Source organism: Talpa europaea (genome assembly GCF_964194135.1).
Source record: "Talpa europaea genome assembly, chromosome: 12".
Classification (NCBI taxonomy): Eukaryota; Metazoa; Chordata; class Mammalia; order Eulipotyphla; family Talpidae; genus Talpa; species Talpa europaea.
The window spans coordinates 40,675,922-40,696,834 of NC_140079.1; the positions used below are offsets into that span (position 1 = coordinate 40,675,922).

General features: G+C 49.2%; 3 protein-coding genes across 3 annotated transcripts; 1 reads left to right on the forward strand and 2 right to left on the reverse strand.

Annotated features, from left to right (window-relative positions):
• Nucleotides 1–148: 148 nt before the first annotated feature.
• KLF1 (KLF transcription factor 1) lies at nucleotides 149–3,179 on the reverse strand (the record flags this gene model as incomplete). Its single annotated transcript, XM_084248863.1, has 3 exons — nucleotides 149–371; nucleotides 1,612–2,428; nucleotides 3,093–3,179. The coding sequence occupies 3 exons, from the start codon at nucleotides 3,177–3,179 to the stop codon at nucleotides 196–198; spliced, it is 1,080 nt and encodes a 359-aa protein (XP_084104989.1). The 3' UTR covers nucleotides 149–195.
• Nucleotides 3,180–8,408: 5,229 nt separating this feature from the next.
• Nucleotides 8,409–13,869, forward strand: GCDH (glutaryl-CoA dehydrogenase; the record flags this gene model as incomplete). The annotated part of the gene is made up of 11 exons (XM_084249575.1): nucleotides 8,409–8,499; nucleotides 8,579–8,614; nucleotides 8,879–9,022; nucleotides 9,156–9,218; nucleotides 9,414–9,584; nucleotides 10,229–10,358; nucleotides 10,441–10,657; nucleotides 11,318–11,421; nucleotides 11,666–11,791; nucleotides 12,092–12,252; nucleotides 13,796–13,869. The coding sequence occupies 11 exons, from the start codon at nucleotides 8,409–8,411 to the stop codon at nucleotides 13,867–13,869; spliced, it is 1,317 nt and encodes a 438-aa protein (XP_084105701.1).
• A 208-nt stretch (nucleotides 13,870–14,077) lies between these two features.
• On the reverse strand, nucleotides 14,078–17,140 carry SYCE2 (synaptonemal complex central element protein 2; the record flags this gene model as incomplete). Its single annotated transcript, XM_084249976.1, has 3 exons — nucleotides 16,865–17,140; nucleotides 14,779–14,967; nucleotides 14,078–14,116 (listed from the first exon to the last, which is right to left on the reverse strand). The coding sequence occupies exons 1-3, from the start codon at nucleotides 17,018–17,020 to the stop codon at nucleotides 14,078–14,080; spliced, it is 384 nt and encodes a 127-aa protein (XP_084106102.1). The 5' UTR covers nucleotides 17,021–17,140.
• Between the last annotated feature and the right edge of the window lie 3,773 nt (nucleotides 17,141–20,913).

Consider the following 20,913-nt stretch of genomic DNA (forward strand, 5'->3'; position numbering starts at 1 on the left):
GTCTAAGGACACGTGGGAGCTTCTTTTGGAGGCTCCCCAGGTGTATGGGTCAGTCCTCAATCTTTAGGCGGCGGGATCTGTGGTTCTGAGGGGCAGCGTTTCCAGGCAAGTGTCCATCAGAAGGAAAACCACACTCATAGATCGGCTCTTGTTCTATCCTCAGTCCACAGGAAGGTCCAAGTGGCTGGACAGGACTCAAAGGTGACGCTTCAGATGCAAGGCTAGGTGGTCAGAACGTGAAAAAGCACGCGGGCAGAGCTGGCAGCGGAAGGGACGCTGTCCCGTGTGCTTCCGGTAGTGGCGGGTCAGCTCATCTGAGCGCGCGAACCTCCAGCCGCAGCCGTCCCAAGTGCAGGCGTATGGCTTCTCCCCTGCGGGGCAAGGAAGTCCTGAGCACCACCGAGCTCCCAGCCCACTCCCCCCAGTCTTGTCCTCCTTTGCGCAGCCTAGGCAGGGACTAGAATAAAGCAAATAAGGGGCCTAGAGTACAAAATGCAAAGAGACACCCACTCTCGGGAGGGGGGAAAGAGTCTCTCCTCCTCTCTGTGACCCTCACCTTTTCTCAGGTACTAGCATGTTCCTGAAGCTGCCTTCCTCACTTCCTGGGTGTATCCCGTGCACACTGCTTCCATTATTATTATGCTTGTTTTGCTTGGGCACCCTTCCTGTGTCCTAAAGTCACCCACCCTGTTTTTTGGTTTTTTTCTTTTCTGTTTTGTTCTTTTCTTTTTTTGGCGCTGCACCCTGTGTTCCAGTTCCTCTTTTACCCCAGGGAGACTTCTAGCTGCTGCCCACCCCTGGCCTTGGCTCTTAAATTCTGCAATTCACCTTGTGTTAGATGTCAGGTGTGGGAGGATTGCACTCTCCCTGTTACACCCGGCCCCTCCCTGCCTGCGACCCTGGACAGGTCTGTGCACCTGGCCCCACGGTTGGTAAGGCCTCGTTCCTCCTCTTCCTGCTTCTCTTCCAGGGCCCTGCCCTGGTCTTTGGATCCTTCGGGCCCAGCTTCTCCTAAGCCTACTCTTCTCTGTTTCCCTGCTAGTCACCCTCCCCTCCCGGACCTGCCTGTGCTGGTGGGCCCCTGTACTTCTCCATCTTGTAGTCTCACCTCCTGAGTCCAGGTCACACTTCCTGACGTCTGGTGCACCTCAGTACCTAGCAACCTGCTTTAGACACCTTTATACTCCTGGTGACGTCTCCTAACTCTGAGCTCCTGGCTTGCCCCAACCCTGAATCCTGTGTCTTTGGGGCCTGTCCCTGGCATTCCACGGGGGTTTTATCTCGAAGTCTTCCTCTAGTCTAGGGGTAACCTTAGGCCGGTAGCCCGGCTTTCATCTCCTCAGCTGGTGCCTCGTCCAGGTCTTACCCGCCAGTTCCCCGAAACACTCCCCAATTGCTCTAGGTCTCATCTCCATCCCCACCTACCTTCCACACCGCTTTAGGTACTTTAGCCCCGCTCCTGGCGTTGCAAGCGTGCCCTCAGCTCGCAGACTCCGTAGCAGTTGAAACCTCAGGTCCGACCCTAGTACAGGGTCTTCCCTTCCAGCCACTCCCCTAACTCGGTTGTCCAGCCCCAAGCCCGGCCTCCAGCTCCGCATTTCGCTCACTCACCGGTGTGCGTGCGCAGATGCGCCTTCAGGTGTGAGCTCTTGGTGTAACTTTTGCCGCAGCCCGGGTGCGTGCAAGTGTGCGCCGCCTGCCGCTTGCGCACGCAGGAGCGCCTGCTGCGCTTGGACGGTGCGACTTCGGCTGTCCCTCCTGGGTCTCCTACGGTCCCCCCGAGTCCCACACCCGTTGTTCCGGGCCCCAGACAACTTAGGAAGGAGGCGGGCGCGGCAGGGTTGGGCGCGGGAGCCCGGAGCCCCCGGAAGAGCTGGAAGTGCCCCTGGTATTGAGGCGACGGGTACAGCGCGGGGTACCCAGACACCAGCCCATAGGGGGCGCTGGGTGCCGCAGGCACCGAAAGCCCGGTCCGAGGGAAGTAACTGCCGGGGGTTCCCACACCCTGTCCCGGGTACACCGGTTGCAGCGGCAGCGCCTTCGGCTCGGGGGTCGGGACCAGGGTTGGACCCACAAAGGCGTCGGGGGCTGAAACTCTTGGGGCTGGGCGCGCCCAGCCTGGGTGTCCCTGGGGACCCAAGAGCCCAGCCACTAGCCCCAGGCCACCAGCATAGGCACCCAGAGTCTCGGGCTGCTGCGGGAATTGTGGCCCCGAGCCTTCTCCCGGGGTCTGGGACGCACCGACCCTCTCTGGGTAGGGGAAGTTGGTGAGGAAGAGATCCAGGTCCCAGGCGGTGGCCTCTTCCCTCTCAACTTCGTCCTGGTCCTCCGCAGGTGCATCCTCTGACTCCAGCTTCACGTGGAGGGGCAGCCCCGTGGGGTCGGGGGGGCCAGGACCCAAGTCCTGTGCCTCCTCAGAGCGCCACCACTGCAGGAGGGAGCCAGTAGAGAGAGATTTCAGGGTACCCAGAGTTCCCAGCCCAGAGATGGAGGGTACCAGATGCCCTAATGGGCACAGGTTAGCCAGAGGTTCTGGAAAGGGGTCTTGTTTGCTTGTGTCTCATGTCAGTAGGTCGCTCTCCCTGAACAGTGCCTCCACCCCCACCCCTCAGCTCCTGGGATAGAGGTCTAGTGGGTCTGGCTGGAGACAAGAGATAAGGCTTCTATTATCTGCAGCCACATTCAAGCATGGGGGAAGGGATGGCAGAGTCAAGAATGGAAGACTCGTGGAGGGGCTAACTTTGCCTCAGTTTCCCCCAGAATCTCCTTCGCCATCCCCTCAAAAGATTGAGCCCCAAGATTAATTCCCAGATGTCCCCTAGGCACATTTGCTGTACTCCCCTTAATCTAGGTTTGTCTCACTGAGCCAAGATCCACAAGGGGTTCAGCTCCTAGTCTCATTTTCTATGACAGAAATACCCCCCTACCTCAGACCAAGTCCAGACCCCTGACCTCAGCTGAGGACCCCTGATTCCTGGCCAGGTCTCTGGACAAGATCTGACCACATCTCAGGGCAAGATGCAGACCTGACCCCCAAGCTATGACCCCAGCCCAGGACCCCAGCAGCCCACCCTGACCCCGCTTGGCCCCACCTTGAGGAAGTCTTCCTGCGTGTCTGGGAAAGGGCCCAGGGTTGTCAGTGTGCTGATAGAGGGCAAGGCAGTCTCAGCGGCACCCATGGCTGGTGCCCACCCTGGGCCTCAGGCCTCCTCTCCCTCAGCAGCCTCGTGGACTCTGAAGCTCTAATGGCCCCTTGGAAGGCTCCTCTCTGACTTTAGCTGATTGGCTGCAGCCCCTGATAAGGGGTAAGCAAGGCGGGGGTCACTGTTTCTGGGGACTAGACCTCTCTTCTGACAGTTTGGGACTAAAAGAGACTGTGTGTCTAAAGCCAAGTCTAATGTCAGGGGCTGGGGGCTCAGGGATAAGGGGATCAGGGGCTGGGGGTTCAAGAGTTGGGTAAATGAGTTACTGGGTTTGCCAAGGAGAGATTTGAGGACCTGATTTCAGTTAACTTCTTGGAGAAGACATGACAAGCAAAACATGTATGCTGGGAAGGGGCTTGAAGACCCTCTCTTTCCAACCTGGGGAACTTTAGCTCTCCCCTCCCCAATAAAGAGCCGCAACCGTGCTGATGGTGGGACTTGGCACAAACTGCCTGCCAAGCCAAGAATTATCAGACACCCCAGATGTTGGTGGCTGCTATCAGGTAGGGGCCCAAAACAGCCAAAGTTCTGTCCCTGGTGAGTGGGAAGACTAGTGGCTGGGGCTTCATGTTAGGCTGACTTTAATTTTTCTAGATTGTGAGCTCCTAAGGTCTGCACCTAGTGGCATGAGGGGACTTTGCAATCAGCTGAATCTACCAGGGAGCCCCAGGCTGTGCTGCAGGGCACGGGGAAGTGTGGAAGCTGAGGCCGGTGGAACTACACTGTTCCAGTGTAGTGGGTGCTAGGGAGGGGATGTGACCCCCATTCTGTATGAGATGAAACTGTTGGATAGGGCCACAGGACGTACCTGACCCACATAAGACATGTACCACCCTGCTTTTGACCAGGTGCTGCTGGGTTTCCGACTCATGGGGGAGGGAACCAAGATTCTACACCAGGGACCTGCATGTGGTGGCCTGGGAAGCCCCATGTGGGCAACAAGACGCACATCACAGACACAGCTCATAGTCACTCACACTTGAAATATGTAATTACACAGTGACACGCACCATACAGTACCTGTCCATATAACTGTGTGTCATATAGATCATGCACACACACAATTCCCAGGCACCAAAATACAATCATATGCTATACTGGTTACACAATGCTCTGGCCACACAATCCCTCAGACATAGAATTCATCATCACAGACAGGTGCTAACACAATCACACACAACCATATTGCATGGGAATTCCTGGATATATTGTCACAGAGCTATAGTCTCAGACACAAAAGCCTACTATATGCTGCACCCGACCATCACAAACAGAATGCTACAGCCACGAAAGCAGCTATTCATGAGACAGAGATAACTGTGCATAGCTCTGCCACGTATGTGATTGTTTAGTCACACAATTGCACAGCTACCACTACCCTGCCACAGGGGCTATCCAGGCAAACACAGACAATCATACTAACATGAATCAGTACCCTGATAATGAGAGACAGTTTTGTCCAGACATAGACCCATCACACACAATTGGTGTCACACAAAGCCTTCACACAAAGAGAGAAAAAAGTTTGTGCTAGGGCCTCCTTGGTGGCTCACAGTGTTGACACAACCTATGAACCTATCTGCAGCCAATGAAGCACGAGTTCGATCCCCGGCCAGGAAGCTACACACACAGCACAGCAGACCTCTCGTGTCTCGTCCACTGCTCCTCTCAGCAGTGTATTTCAGTCAGTCTGCCTGTTCTGTTCCCCACTCTGCCTTGTGAATCCTCTCTCCCCCACACCTCTGGCCGTACCCCAGTTATTGTATGCATAAACAAATCTTAAAAAAAAAAAGTATGTGCCATTGGGGATGGGGGTGGGGAGCAGAGACAAAAAGTAATAGAATAGCCAGTTGACATACCCAGCAGAATGCCTATAATAACTATGAAGTATGTACATAATTTACCACTCTCAGGGACCTCCACCAAAGCCCTAGTGCCCAATACCAAACCACCTTCCCTCCTCTATTTTTTCTTCCCTCCCCCTGAACTCCTTAAATAACTATTACATTTTTCAGAATCTAAATTATTTCTTGGTTTGTTTTATCGGTTTGTCTGCTGTGGTTATTTATATCCCACATATGTATGAAGTAATCTGTTTTTCTGACTTATTTAATTTAGCATTATTACATCAAGATCTATCTGATTTGTCCCAAAGGCATTATTTCATCATTTTTAGTAACTGGGTAGTATTCCATTGAGTATGTACCCACCCATTGCTTTATCCAGTTATCTGACAGTGAACTTTTTCTTTTTTTTTTTTAAAGATTAATTTTTATTTATACAAGCACTGGGTACAGTCAGAAGCGGGGAGGGTGAGAGAATTCACCAGAGCCAGAGAGGGGAGCAGAGCAGGCAGGAGGACCGAAGTACACTGCTGAGGGGAGCAGCGGGCGGCAGGAGAGGTCTGCGCGCCATGTGGGACCCTCCTCCGGTGGCCAGGGAGCAGCCGGGGATCGAACTGGCGCTGCAGAGGCCGCGGGCAGCTTCGCAACTCAGTGCTCAACTGCTGCGCCACCGGGGAGGCCCTGCATTTCTCTTATAATAAGTAATGCTGAGCATTTTTTCATGTGCGTGTGGACCATCTCTATATTTTCTTTGGAGAAGTATCTATGTAGGTCCATTTTTTTACTGGATTTGATTGGGTGGTTTTGGTTTTTGTTGTTGCTATTGTTGAATTGTATAAATTATATGTTTCAGAAACTGACCCTTTGTCAGAACTGTGATGTACAAATATCTCTTTTCTAAATTATAAACTTAAAAAAAAAGATTTATTTTTATTTTATTTATGCATACAAGAACTGGGGTTTAGGCCAGAGATGCAGGGGGTGAGAGGATTCACAAGAGACAGAGTGGGGAGCAAAACAGGCAGACTGACTGAAATACACTGCTGAGGGGAGTAGCAGGAGAGACAGGAGAGGTCTGCTGTGCTGTGTGGGTAGCTTCTTGTCTGGGGATTGAACTCAGGCTGCAGAGGCTGGTGATAGCTTCATAACGCTGAGACTTTAATCCCTGTGCCACCAGGGAGACCCATGAATTATACACTTTAAACGGCTCATTTCATGTTATATGAATGAAATATGCTATGTGAATAAAATGATGTGGTTGGAATTTGAGTGGCTTCCTGGAGAGGAAAGTGGTCTCTCTGGAAGAGACATCTGTTTGGTTTAGGAGGAGGCACTAAACAGGTATTTTTGACTCTGAAAGATGAGACAAAGGGCCTCCTTGGTGGCGCAGGGGTTAAAGACAGTGCTATCAAGCTATCTCCAGCCACTGCAGCTGAGTTCGAGCAACCCACATGGCGCAGCAGACCTCTCCTGCCTCACCCGCTGCTCCCCTCAGCAGTGTGTTTCAGTCAGTCTGCCTGTTCTGCTCCCCACTCTGTCTCTGGTGAATCCTCTCACTCCCATACCTCTGGCCTACACTCCAGTTCTTGTAAATCTTTAAAAAAAAAAAAAAGAAAAGAAAGATGAGGCAAAGGCTTAAAAGTCCAGAGAGAAGGGGCATTTGGCTGAAAGGCCAGGCCCTGAGAGCATGTGGCCAAGAAGGATGATGGAACTTCCAGGGTGGCAAAACCTGAACCTCCACCTGAGTTTCCAAGTGTTATCCTCCTGCTGTTATCCTCCTCTGACACCCATGGTCAGAGCAGCTTTGGGGTTCGGTAGGGATGGAAGAAGAGAGGCCACTGCTATTAGGAGGAAGGTGACCAAAAGGAGAGATTTATGAAGAATTCCAGACATTTCAATGGAAGTGATGGACTCACACCTGTTTGATGAAGAGGGTTCAAATGATTTCATTTGGATATTAGGGCCCAGAAGGCCCCAGATGTGGGAGGGCCCAGGGAAACCCAGGTCCTAGGTATGGGGAAACATGGTAGGCCAGTGATCACATTCATACATCACCTCACAGCTACTCCCACCTCTCAGGTGGGAAGACAAGCCCCTGGTTAGGGAGGGGCCTGTTCTGGGAATCAGGAGGTGAGGATCTCTCTCCATGCTCTGCACCTGGCCCATTGTGTCCTTGTGCAGTAAGATTCTGCTTTCTGGGACTACTTTCCCCATCTGGGAAATGGTCAGGTCATGGTAATATGTGACTTTCAGCTAGAGATGGTGAAGTTTGATGGACTTATCTCAAATGCACAACACACAAAAGCTCAGAAAAGTGATTTAGATGAACACAGCCACTCATTCAGACATATGCTCATGTCACATTGAGTCACACAATCACACACTGAGACCAAATCACACTGACATAGAGATACACACAATCACACAGACATGCATGCAAATATTCATATTATCACAAGGAGAACAGTCACACACAGAAAGAAATCATCAAAACACAATCATACAGAGTACCGCTCAGACACACCATCTCACAGAATGCCATTAGACAAGTTTGTAATTACACAGACAAGAAACCACAAAGACATTCAGGCACAGGAAGTCACAGATAGTTACACAGGCACAGTCAAGAACCCCAGTCACAGACACAGTCAATTCCACTTACATACCAGATACACAAACACAATCACGCACATAGATAAACAGAATCCTATAGCACACGAATTACACTAATCATACACAGGCGACTAGGTGTGCATTCTGAAACAGCCTCGCAGGCAGGTTGGGCTGAGGTCGCCTACCGGAGCCTACCTTCACACACACACAGCTCCCTATTAGAGGAAACCTCGCGGTCTGGCCTGGTTTCCTGGATTCATTTTCCTCCAGCCGCAATTTCTTTAACTCTAGAATCCTTCCGCAACGCCCCCTGCAACTGACCAATCAAGAGTGGACCGAGCCCCTGCTTAGGACCAATCATAGAAGGGATACAGCGGACCAATAGTGTTGGCACAGTTGCTTTCCGCCCCTTCGCGGTTCTGCCCCTTAAAGGGGCTAAATCGGCCTCCGCCTGGGGAGCATCGACCTCGGGGGGGGGGGGGGGGGGAAACTGCCGGGGCCTTTTTAAAAGGCAGAGCCAAGAAGATTCTGGGTTCTAGGACCAAGCAATGAGAGGCTCCGTATGGCCTCCACCTCTCCCTCCCCCTTCTGAGGTCAAATGCCATTGTCAGTTGCGCCGTAGTCTGTGCGGTGAGCGGTGCAGGTAAGGATTGGCGCGAGGCTTGCGACGGGGAGCTGACCCTCTCTGACGCCCCGCTGCTCCAGATCGGGGTGTCTTCAGAGCTTCATTTGCCGGCCTGCTGCCCACATGGCCCTCAGAGGGATCTCCGCGCGGCTGCTGAGCTGCCGATCTGGCCTGCGCATCCTGCAAGCCTGGGGTTCGGCGGCGGCACAGACTGGTCAGTACCTGACCAGCCTAGGATGGGAAGGGAGGAACTGGAGACGTTCCCTGGTCGACTTTCCCGTTCTGTTTTGCAGAAAAGAGCGGAAAGACACAGAGCAAAGCGACCAAGTGTAAGGACCCTTCGTCGCACCTTGCGTCTGCTGCCTTATCCAGCTGTTTACTGTTTGTCTGCCCCATGTCGGCCCTGTCCCAGAATACGAAGCTGCCTGGGTGGGGAGGCAGGGCCGTGACTAGGGCTAGGGGAACAGAGGCCTGCTTGCAGCCCACATCCACCGGGAGCCAGATGGGGGTGGAGGAGTGGGGCTGGTGATTGCGGAGAGGAGGGCGCTGGGGCCTGTGAGCTGGGCTGAGTCGCGTCCCATTTCCCGCCCCAGCCTTGCGTCCGGAGTTTGACTGGAGGGATCCGCTGGTGCTGGAGCAGCAGTTGACGGCGGATGAGATCCTTATCAGGGACACCTTCCGAACCTACTGCCAGGAGCGTCTCATGCCCCGCATCCTGCTGGCCAATCGCAATGAAGGTGACCAGGGCCTCCACCAGCCACTCCAGCCCTGCAGTGCTATTGATATCTGGGCTTCTAGGTCCCTCTGTCCCTGGGATGGGGGCGACAGTGGCCTAACGTTAGATCTGAACTTGGGTATCTGTCTTTGCAGTTTTTCATCGGGAGATCATTTCAGAGATGGGAGAACTCGGAGTTCTGGGTCCGACCATTAAAGGTAGGGACACATTTCTCTCCACACTTGCAGCTCCCTAAACCCAGGCTTCCCAGTCTGTAAATCAAAGCTGCTAACCATCCCTCCATCCTATGGTCATGAAATGAACTCAACCCTCAGCCTCCATCTTGGGCCCTAGAAATCACTGTTCTTAGCTGGGCAGGGTTTTGTCCCCTCTATATTCCCTTTCCCCACCAGGATATGGCTGTGCTGGAGTCTCATCTGTGGCCTATGGGCTCCTGGCCCGAGAGTTGGAGAGGGTAGATAGTGGCTACAGGTCAGCAATGAGTGTCCAGTCCTCCCTCGTCATGCACCCTATCTACGCATATGGCAGCGAGGAACAGCGGCAGAAGTACCTGCCCCGGCTGGGTGAGTAGCTGCCGGGGACCCACATGGAACATAGTCCTAATGGTCTGGAACTTGGGTGGGGCTGTCCCCCAGCCTGCCTTCTCTCCCCACCTAATGGATAGCACCAGTGGCCACCTAGATCTCCAGCTACATCATAGACCACACCTCACATGTGATCTTCACTCCCCCTCCTACGTTTGTCTTGATTTTGCTCCTTTCTTTCTCCTTCCTGATTGGCTTTCTCTGCTCTCCCAATCCCAGCCCAAAGTTTAAAGTCTTAACTTCTGGACTGGGTCCACAAGGCCTCACTGACCTTTCCATCTCATTGCTGGTCACTCTTTTGTTTGCCTTTCTTCAATCAGACTCAGCTACTTGAAATTCTGCAATGTACAACTGGCCTTTGCACATCCTGTTGCCTCTACCAGAACAACTCTTCCCCACACCTTTTCCTGCCCCCCTCCCCTTTTACTACTCTTCAAGACAGTGTAGCCAACTCCTTCCTGATTCCTGTGGGGGTCCATCCCCAACGTGTCTCCCTACCACCTGGGGAATGCCATGAAGGCAGGACCAGGTCTGCCAGAACCTGATTTGGTAGAAAGGCTGACAATTTTCATGAGGGGATGAATGGGAGACAGGCAGCCTTTGACTTAACCTCATGCCTACAGCCACTGGGGAGCTCCTGGGCTGCTTTGGGCTGACAGAGCCCAACCATGGGAGTGACCCTGGCAGCATGGAGACCAGAGCCCACCACAACCCCTCCAGCAAGAGCTACATCCTAAATGGGGCCAAGACCTGGTGAGAGACTTGGGTTGCTCAGGTGGGTGGGCAGGGGCAAGAGGGTGGTGGCCACATGCCTCACTGTCTGCCCTGCCTCCAGGATCACCAACTCGCCTGTGGCAGACCTATTTGTAGTATGGGCTCGGTGTGAAGATAATTGCATTCGGGGCTTCCTGTTGGAGAGGGGGATGCGAGGCCTTTCATCCCCCAAAATTGAGGGCAAGTTCTCCCTGCGGGCCTCAGCCACGGGCATGATCGTCATGGACGGTGTAGAGGTTCCAGAGGAGAATGTGCTACCCAATGCATCTGGCCTGGCGGTAAGCAGTGAACACCTTGGGAACTGGTCACCAGCTGGTGAATAGACACATATGGTTCTTGTGCTAATGGAGCCCACATAATACAGTCATGAGTCACTTAATGTTGGGGACACAACATGTCCCCAGTGCATGAGAAATGCACTGTTAGGCAATTTTATCATTGTGTCATTGTCATAGAGTTTAATTACACAAAGATAGCCTACTACACATGTAGGCTTTATACAGAGACCACCATCTTATGTATGGTCTATCCTTGACTTGAATGCTGTCATATTGCATTACATGACTGTTGTGATTCAAGGAGTCTGCCTGACTTACTGATATGCAGAAACTGCCCCTTATGGGTGGCTATCTGGCTCATACAGCTCTGCCCATGAACCAGCTTTATCCTTCGGTATGTGTACATCTTCTTGTCTCCTTGCACTGAACCCTAGATCTGAGACTCCAACCTAGATCTCAGGCTAGGTAGAATTGTGTTCCAACCAAGAGTGAGCAGGCACTGAGCAAGCCTGCCATACACGTGATTTAAATGGCTGCCCCATGTCCCTCTTATTATACTGTGTGTCCGGGGAGGGGAATCCTCCTTACTCCATAGTTGGTTATACATAGGTCCTTTCAGCACCTCCTGGATGAGCCTGAGGCTCCCTCTGAACCCTACAGGGTCCCTTTGGCTGCCTAAACAACGCCCGGTATGGCATTTCCTGGGGTGCTCTTGGAGCTGCTGAGTTCTGTTTGCACACCGCCCGGCAGTACACCCTGGACAGGTGTGTGAGGGCTACAGTGAGATCTCCTAGGGATATGGGAGGCTTGGGTTCCATCCTTTACCCCACTGGTGAGCCCCAATGGCAGAGGAGTCCTTCTGAGCTGGGAGGGGCCAGACAGGGACAATGTGAGCTCAATAGAAGCTGAGACAGTCTGGGAAGGCTTCCTAGAGCTGTGGGGCCCTGGAACAGGACTGGGGAGGGGCTCCCCTCCTATACTTACTTACCCCTGACCTTGCCCATCTAGGATCCAGTTTGGCGTCCCATTGGCTAGGAACCAGCTGATTCAAAAGAAGCTGGCGGACATGCTCACTGAGATCACATTGGGCCTTCATGCCTGCCTACAGCTTGGCCGCCTGAAGGATCAAGACAAGTAGGGGCTTTGGGAAGAAGGGGAGGTACCTCATGCCCCTTCTGCACATAGTGGTAGTGGGCCCTGGGGAGAGGGTGTTCTGACTTGAGGCATCTGGGGACCTGTCCTTTCTCACCCTCTTGACCTTAAGGGTCCAGGGCTGTGCCCCTTGTCCCTCTTTGGGAACTCTGTCTGCTATGTGACAGTACTACAGGGAACCCCCTTTTTGGCTGGGTTTGCCCAGGGTATAAGGAGCCTGTAGCCTAGAGCAGGTTCATTTCTTCATAATCTAATGCTATTACATGTCTGTGCCACTCCCAGGGCCACCCCAGAAATGGTCTCCTTGCTGAAGAGGAATAACTGTGGGAAGGCCCTGGACATTGCCCGCCAGGCCCGAGACATGCTGGGGGGAAATGGAATTTCTGACGAGTATCATGTGATCCGCCACGCCATGAACCTAGAGGCTGTGAATACCTATGAAGGTGGGAATAGGGTCCCTGCAGGATGTATCACAGTGGCCTGACTGTGAGGAAGGGGGTGGGGACAATAGGACCCAGTCCTACTTCAGCTAACCCCACTGGCAGTGTGACCTGTGTCAAGTGCCCTCCATACCCTTCATCTGGTATGACTCCCATCAGAGCAGGGAAAGTGAAGTACTCTTAGCCCCTCTCCTATTATGCTTGGGAAGTGTATGTTCAAAGACTGTAGTAAGGTTTCTTGAATAGCCTGAATGGGGCATAGTGCCCAGTGAGCTGGTGGATGCCAGGGAGACAAAGTGCCTACAGGAATCATCACTCCTATTTAAGAAAAAAGGTCAACTATTTATAGGTTGTAGTGTTTGTCCCTGGCAGCTCTTTGAGACTTGCAGGGGGCCCAGAACACCTGGCCTCAAAGGAAGACAGACATGGACAAAGATAATGAAAAAGAAAAAAAAAAAATGGTGTACAATCCATTGTGAGCCACACAGAAATACAGGGAGGAGGCAGGTACTTGTCTCTTAGGAAGAAAGTGGGACCACATTAGGCCCTGAGGGAGACGGAGAAGCTCTGTGTACTATTTAGAATGGGACATTCCAGAAAAACCTCAAGGTCAAGCACAGGGGGTTTTCAGGTGGTTTTGTGAAGAAGATGGATTAGATTAGAGCTGCACTTTAAGAAGAAAATAGAATTTTTTTACTCTATGAAAGGGAGGCAGTGATCTTTCCTTGACTTCTGGAAGCTGAGGAAAAGGAAGCAGTGCTGAGGGCTATAAAGTATAACCCAGACAAGAGGGCGTGGGAAGTGGATATGAGGTATTGGGAGATAGGCTGGTTGAGGCATTGTCTGATATTTGCTTTCCTGTCTCTCCTGTGGATAAGAAAGGATCTGATTCCTTTCTAGAGCTCACCAGATCTCTGCCTTTATGGGAATGAAACTTGGTAGGGTTGAAAATCAAAATGTTTAATCAACTATGCAGGGATGGGGGTAGGGAAAGTAAGTTGGCCAAGTATGGGGAGCACCAAAGCTGGGCCTATAGTAGGGACTAGATTCACAGTATTTTGGGGTGGTATAAAACTTTGGGTTGGTTTTTTTCCCCCACCAAAATGTATTGCAGAACTCTGAAAACAAATTTTCTCACTATAGCAGGAACTGTGGCCTCTGAGTCTTCTCTTGGCAGTGGTCACTAAGAAGGGATGATCTCGGTAGTTATCAGGAGTTGCCACCTGTGTGGGTCTGGTCTTCCAGAGTAGTAGCCTGGGGAGGAATATAAAGATTGATTTTAAATTTTTTTTCTGAAAATACTTTAATAATGAAAAAGTTATCTTTCGGTAAACATTTCATTACACTATAAATGAAAATACTATAATCCATTACAGACCATAACATTTCTTAACACTTAAAAATCAGAATAACTAAAACATTGACATGTTGAATGTTTAGATAGCTAACAACCATTCCTTTGCCTTCAGCTTATTCTGAGGAATGATGTTAAAGGGAAGTTGTAAGCTCTTAAGACTCAAACCACCTCTGCATTTGTCTTATCCAGGCACTCATGACATTCATGCGCTGATTCTCGGAAGGGCGATCACTGGGATCCAGGCATTCGTAGTCGGCAAGTGAGCACCTGTTACCCAGGAGACTGGATGGTCTAAGACCTGGGACCTGCGCTTAGGGAGATGGCAGTTTTTATGGTGGGAAGTGAGAAACTCATTTTTAAATATCAAAATTTTCCTTTTGAAGTCATTCAAATGTGCTCCCTAAAAAGATGGGACTATACAGAGCTTCTCAACCCACTTTTAATGGTGGGTAGGAAAGGATTCCGATTATCTTAGAACAGAAACTCCTCTTGACAGGGTGCAAGGAGAGACTAGGGGACATAAAAGCAACCTCTGAGAGACCCACCTGGCATCTGAGAGACCCACACCTCCTTCCCCTGCACAAGAGTTCCCTGTGTGCCCTTGACCCTTCCATTTAGGGAGCCATGCCTTAGGCTAGATATTGGAGCAAAAAAAGGGTGAGAGAGAGAATAATAAAGAATCTGCACTCTTGACCACAGTTTGGACCACATTTACTTGTAACCACCTGGAAGGTGCTGGGACAGGGAAGGATTTTCCCACGGCCCAAGGGAACTGGACTGTGTCTGAGCCTTGGTCTCCGCTAGGATAAATAAACTAAATTAGGCATTGCTGAGGGCTTAGGGGTATGGGCAGACCCCTCCTGCCCACAGGAGATTTTGCTTTTTGTCACCAGAGACGAATACATAGTGGTGAGAATAACAAGTTGGCTTCTCTTCTTGGACACACCATGTCGGGGTGGGAGGTGGGTGGCAGGATGGAGAGGAAGAAGAGAGAATATGGGCTACAACCAAGATAGCAAAGGCACGACTTTGCCAGTGGCCCCTGTGGGGTTGAGGGCTAGGCACTGGCATCCTTGGTTTCTGATGACATGTACTTTCAGCTTAGCCCATTAAATTCTCCTTCCCTGCTGTGCCTCTACCCCCATCCCCACCCTGTATGAGTTTGCTTGTACCTCAGGCTGGAGACACAGGTCTTTGTACACGGTCTCCACTGTGTGACACGCTTGTTTGAGCTCTGTTTCCAGGTTGCTGATCTTTGCCATTTTCTGGGTGAATTCTTGGAGTTTCTCCTGAATGATCTTGTTGTGGTGATTATAAATCTGGTACATCCTCTCCTCTAGCTTCTCTGTCAGGTCAGAAACCTTTGAAAGAATAAGATGTGTTCTTGGAAAATCAAACAAGATGCATAACAAGTCATTTGGATCAAATGGATCTCTTCTATTTCTGCAATGTATTTTATAAAAATGGTAAAAGCAACTCTAGTTACTGAGGCTAAAATAGCCTATATGTCAAGTTATTTTTTAAAAGCAAGATGCAAAATTATGAGAATTAGACTCTTATTAGTAAACAATATACAGACATTTATTTGTAATGATGCATACCTGAAATTTATATTATAATGCAATGTTACATGAATAAAAAAAATCTAAAAAAAAAAATGGTGCAAAATTACATATATATTATAAGCTCAATCAGGTTGGGAAGAATGGACTGTAAGAAACCATGCAACAAACTGCTCTCTGGGTGGTGGTATCAGGGATTTTTTTTTTTTTCCTGCTATGCTATACTATACTCTCTAAATTTTCTTTTAAAAAAAAAAAAAAAAAAAAGGGGCCTCCCCGGTGGCGCAGCGGTTGAGCGCTGGGTTGCGAAGCTGCCCACAGCCTCTGCAGCGCCGGTTCGATCCCCGGCTGCTCCCCAGCCACCGGAGGAGGGTCCCACATGGCGCGCAGACCTCTCCTGCCGCCCGCTGCTCCCCTCAGCAGTGTACTTCAGTCCTTCTGCCTGCTCTGCTCCCCGCTCTGGCTCTGGTGAATTCTCTCACCCTCCCGCGCTTCTGACTGTACCCAGTGCATGTATAAACAAAACAAACAAATGAATAAATAAATAAAACATGCCTCTATTTAAAAAAAAAATAAAATAAAAAAAAAAAGATTTTTTTTTTAATGTATACAAGAACTGGGGTACGGCCAGAGGTGTGGGGGGAGAGAGGATTCACCAGAGACAGAGTGGGGAAGAGAACAGGCAGACTGACTGAAACACACTGCTGAGGGGAGCAGCAGGTGAGTCAAGAGAGGTCTGCCGCATCATGTGGGTAGCTCCCTGGTCGGGGATCGAACTCGTGCTGCAGTGGCTGCGAATAGCTTCATAGGTTGTGTCTTAACCCCTTGTGCTACCAGGGAGGCCCTACTTTCTAAATTTTCTTTTTCTTTTTTTAAGATTTATTTATTTATGCATATAAGAACTGGGGTACAGGCCAGAGGTGTGGGGGGGGTGTGTGTGTGAGAGGATTCACCAGAGACAGAGGGGGTCACAGAACAGACAGACTAAAGGACACTGCTGAGAGGAGTAGCAGTCAAGTTAGGAGAGGTCTGCTGCACCATGTGGGTTTCTCCCTGGCTGGCCGGGGATTGAACTTGTGCTGCAGTGGATGTGGATAGCTTCATAGGTTGTGTCTTAACCCCCTTGCACCCCTACTTTCTAAATTTTCTGTGATGCATCAATCAGGGTGTTCACTAGTAGGGATGGAGGGAGGGGGGCCGGGGAGAGAAGTCAATGTGATAGAGATGACGTGTGGACTCCAACTCACAGGACCCACTGTGCATCAAGAACAACCAATAGCATCAGGTAGTTAGATGTAAATCCAACCATGTCGAGATGTCTACTCTCCCGTTACAAACCATCCAACTTCTGGAGGACATCTGTGTATAATAAGGCAGGCAGGTTATGCTCAACACCCTGCTCCCATAGCCATGAGCCCTTGCATGAATAAGAGGGCTGGACTGAGGTACAGAAGGACCTTGGTTCCTTGTCCTGGCTATCACTCAGGCAAATTATTTGCAAACATTAATTTGCCCTTCTATAAAACAGAACCAATCATCTCTTCTTTGCAGGATTATTGTAAGGGTGAAGCTGAAGTGTGGGTATTTCATGCACCATACAGAGAACATAACACCCTTCCTTTTCACCTCTGGCATAGTGAACCTCCCAAGCAATGAGTTTTGCATTGTCTAAGTTTATGTCCAGGTAGTCTGTCACCTTGATCTTAAGGCTGTCCCTGAAGTTGGTCATGAGTGCGTGGTCCTTCTGCCTGCTCTCATTGATGTTTTCGATCAGTTCCTGGGCTCTTCTCTTTAGCATGTCAATGCTGGAGTCCAGAGAGGAAAAGTAGGGTCCTGACTTCCCTTCTAGCATCAGCTGACGGTTGGCACTGGAAGTGGTGGCAGAAGGACTAGAAACCTGACTTCTGAAAGTAGAGGAAACTGAGATAAGCACAAAATGCTCTCAAGTGGCTGATGAGAATTAGTTCTAGGTAGTGGGAGAAGCTGGGTTGCCTCCCATGGGCAACACTTGGCTATTTCACTCACACACCTGCTCTGAGACACAGATGATACACCCCTATTTTATAACAGAAAACTGACCCAGAAGTCCACACAAAATCTGCCCAATGCTGTAGAACCAGGAGATCTGCCTGAATCCAAACCCCACAGTCTCTTATTACACCCAAGTGCTGCTTTAAAATGGATTCTGATAATATTATAAATAGTAAGATGCTCTTAGATGGTCCTGTCATGAACTTTCTGTGTCCTTTTTCATCCTTTTCTAAACCTACTAGGTTATGCCCACAGCACGCAGACCACCTGGGGCTAGTGTACCTGCATGTCCTTAGTCCCACCAAGTGATATGGCATTGAGTTAGTTATGCTATAAAGACATTAATCTGAAAAGGTATCTGCTACCCTTTGTTCATCACAGCCTGTTCACCATAGGCAAGAAATGGAAACAACCTAAATGTCCTTGATGGATTACTGGATAACAAAGATGTGGTATATATGCACAATAGAATAGTATTCAGCTATTTTTAAAAAAGGGTGAAATCCTGCCATTCATGACAACATGGGTGTAGCTTGGGGGATCATGCTAAGTGAAACATGTCAGAGAAACAAAAATATCATATGATTTTATTCATCGGAAATATTAAGAAACAAAGCAAACCAACAAAATAAAAACAAACCCTTAGATTCTGACAAGAGAATAGTGATTACCAAAGGGTAAGGGAGTGGGGGTGGGAGGAACAGGTAAAGGGAGTCCAGAGGGGAAAAACTGGAGGTTGATGGATGGTAAGTAGACCTTTGGTCATGTGCCTGGTATGGTGAATACATATGTGTGGAGATGTGAAACTACTCCTGAAACTTATGCTGCTGCACCTCCCCCTGCAGTGACCTTTAGGGCTAATGGCTTTCGCCATGGTCCCTAGGTCCGGCTGGGCAAGGAACCAGCTCGCAGGGGAATACAGTTCCCTGAAGACATAGATAAGACAGATGCTTATCATAAGATAACGACCACCAGGAACCACTACAAGAATGCTACTACAAAAAACCTTATCTCGTCTTTCTAGAACTACAAACTTTATTCCCTTATTGTCTTTCTAAACTTCCTTCTTTCTTCTATAAAGGTCATTGGTTGTTAATTAAAAAAATCATATGAAATCCTTAACACAAGGCTGACTCAAATGAAACATTACTAAAGTTAGTAAAACAAAAAATGCGATTATATAGTTTAAAAGCAAAACTAATGGTCTATCTACTTAGGAATGAGGCTAGGTCCAGATGTAAATCACTGCCCTGTCAGTGATAAGCTAAACCCATGAGCAAGCTGATTTCGTTGATATTCATTGTTCCTATGCTTTTAGAAAACATATATATACTGGTCACAAACTCAAAAAGAATTACACTCAGATTTACACTCTCTCTTGAAGTGTGTCTGTTTGTCATTTCTTTCGCCGAATCCCTGACCACCCTGCGCAGTCTCTCAACCCCAAGACGGCCACATCGTTCACTGCTGTGCTGGTCTGCGGCATTATGCAGTGTTGTAAACCTATGTTACATATAAAAAGTTATGTGAAAAAACTAAATATGCAGTGAGTTATATTTGCCTCATACTATACATGTGACTGTGATTTTGTAATTAAATATGTTAGCCAGTGAAATAGCAAAAAAGGGACAACTGTCTAATATAGCTAATTGAATGAAGTCAAATAAAACATAACTATTAAATCAGGTATGCAGGAGACAACTTTAGATTGGGGCAAAGACCATACAAATCTAGGGTTCTGCACACAGATCACTTTGTCAGGGCCTGTAGGTTTTCACCATGTATTGAAATCACAAAAATAGAAATTGTAACACATTATGAATGATATTTTATGCAAAAAAACCAACAACAAACAAACCTGCAATCTGTTCAGCAGACCCACCAGTATTTTATTTTATTTATTTATTTTTTAAAGGTTTATTTATTTATGTATACAAGAGCTGGGGTACAGGTCAGAGGTGTGGGGGGTGAAAGGATTCACCAGAGACAGAGTGGGAGCTGAACAGGCAGACTGACTGAAATACACTGCTGAGGGGAGCAATGGGGAAGTCAGGAAAGATCTGGTGCACCATGTGGGTAGCTCCCTGGCTGGGGATCAAATTTGTGCAGCAGTGGATGTAGATAGCTTCATAGGTTGCGTCTTCACCCCTTGTGCCACCAGGGAGGCCCCTCCACCAGTATTTTAAATTAAGAAACAGGGCCTCCCCAGTGGCGCAGCAGTTGAGCGCTGGGCTGTGAAGCTGTCCGCAGCCTCTGCAGCACTGGTTCGATCCCCAGCCACCGGCGAGGGTCCCACATGGAGTGCAGACCTCTTCTGCCGCACACGCTGCTCCCCTCAGCAGTGTACTTCGTCAGTCTGCCTGTTCTGCTCCCCACTCTGGCTCTGCTGAATTCTCTCACCCTCCCGCGCTTCTGACTGTACCTAGTGCTTGTATAAATAAACAAATAAATAAATCTTTTTAAAATAAATTAATTAATTAAGAAACAATGTTTAGGGAGTTTCTTTTTTTCCTTTTCCTGTTTATCTGCTTTACCTGATCCGTATTTTCTATCTGCCAGCCATTGTACTAGACTACATGCCTCTTCTGTTTTATTTTTTTAGCCCACTGCCTAATAACTGTCTGGGAAGGAAGTTATTAACTCAAGAAAAACATGTTCACATTTTGTATTTTAAAAAATTATTCACATTTTGGCCTCCCTGGTGTCACAGTGGGTTGAGCGCTGGGCTGTGAAGCTGTCCGCAGCCTCTGCAGCTCTGGTTTGATTCCCAGCCGGCCAGGGAGAAACCTACATGACATGGCAGACCTCTCCTGCTTCGCCTGCTGCTTCCCTCAGCAGTGTCTTCGGTCCATCTGCCTGTTCTGCTCCCTGCTCTCTCTGGTGAATTCTCTCACCCTCCCACACCTCTGACCTGTACCCCAGTTCTTGTATAAATAAATAAATCTTTAAAAAAATTATTTACATTTTGATATAATGGGCAAAATGGGATAAACAATATAGTCCTTTTTTAGCAATAATTTTTATTTTGGGGGGAGCCTCCCTGGTGGCACAAGGGATTAAGTGTCAGCACAATGAAGCAGCCTCTGCAGAATGAGTTCAATCCCCGACCAGGGAACTAACCCACATGGTGCAGCAGACCTCACCTGTCTCGCCCCCTACTCCCCTCAGCAGTATATTTCAGTCAGTCTGCCTATTCTATTCCCCACTCTGTCTCTGGTCTGTACCCCAGTTCTTGAATGCATAAATAAATCAATCTTTTAAAAAAATGATTCCAGAAACAGTGAAACCAGAGCTAGAGAACTGGGTGGGTAGTCAGAGTTGTCATCTGCATGAAAGTCAGGCTTGAGGGTCTGGCTGTGTCCTGGTCCTCATATAGATACTTTCTGCTGCATGTGTCTTTGATTTGACCTGTGAGACCTAACCCACATCACTGGCTACTTTGAGAAGCCATCGGGACCCTATGCCCCTCTCTTCACTGAGTATGCTGGTCACTTATCGCCATCTCCCCAGACGGCTGTGTCCCATTTATCTCCTCTTTCCAGCATCCAGCATGTAGCAAGTTCTCAACTGTTGGATGAATTTATCACACTTTCCATCCCATTGTTTCCTCTCTCTGGATTCAGAGAAGGTAAGATGCTTGTGTGGAATACATTTGTCAAGACAGTCTCCAATTGAGGCACAAGACTTACATAGTCAGGTAAAGGCTAGCTAACC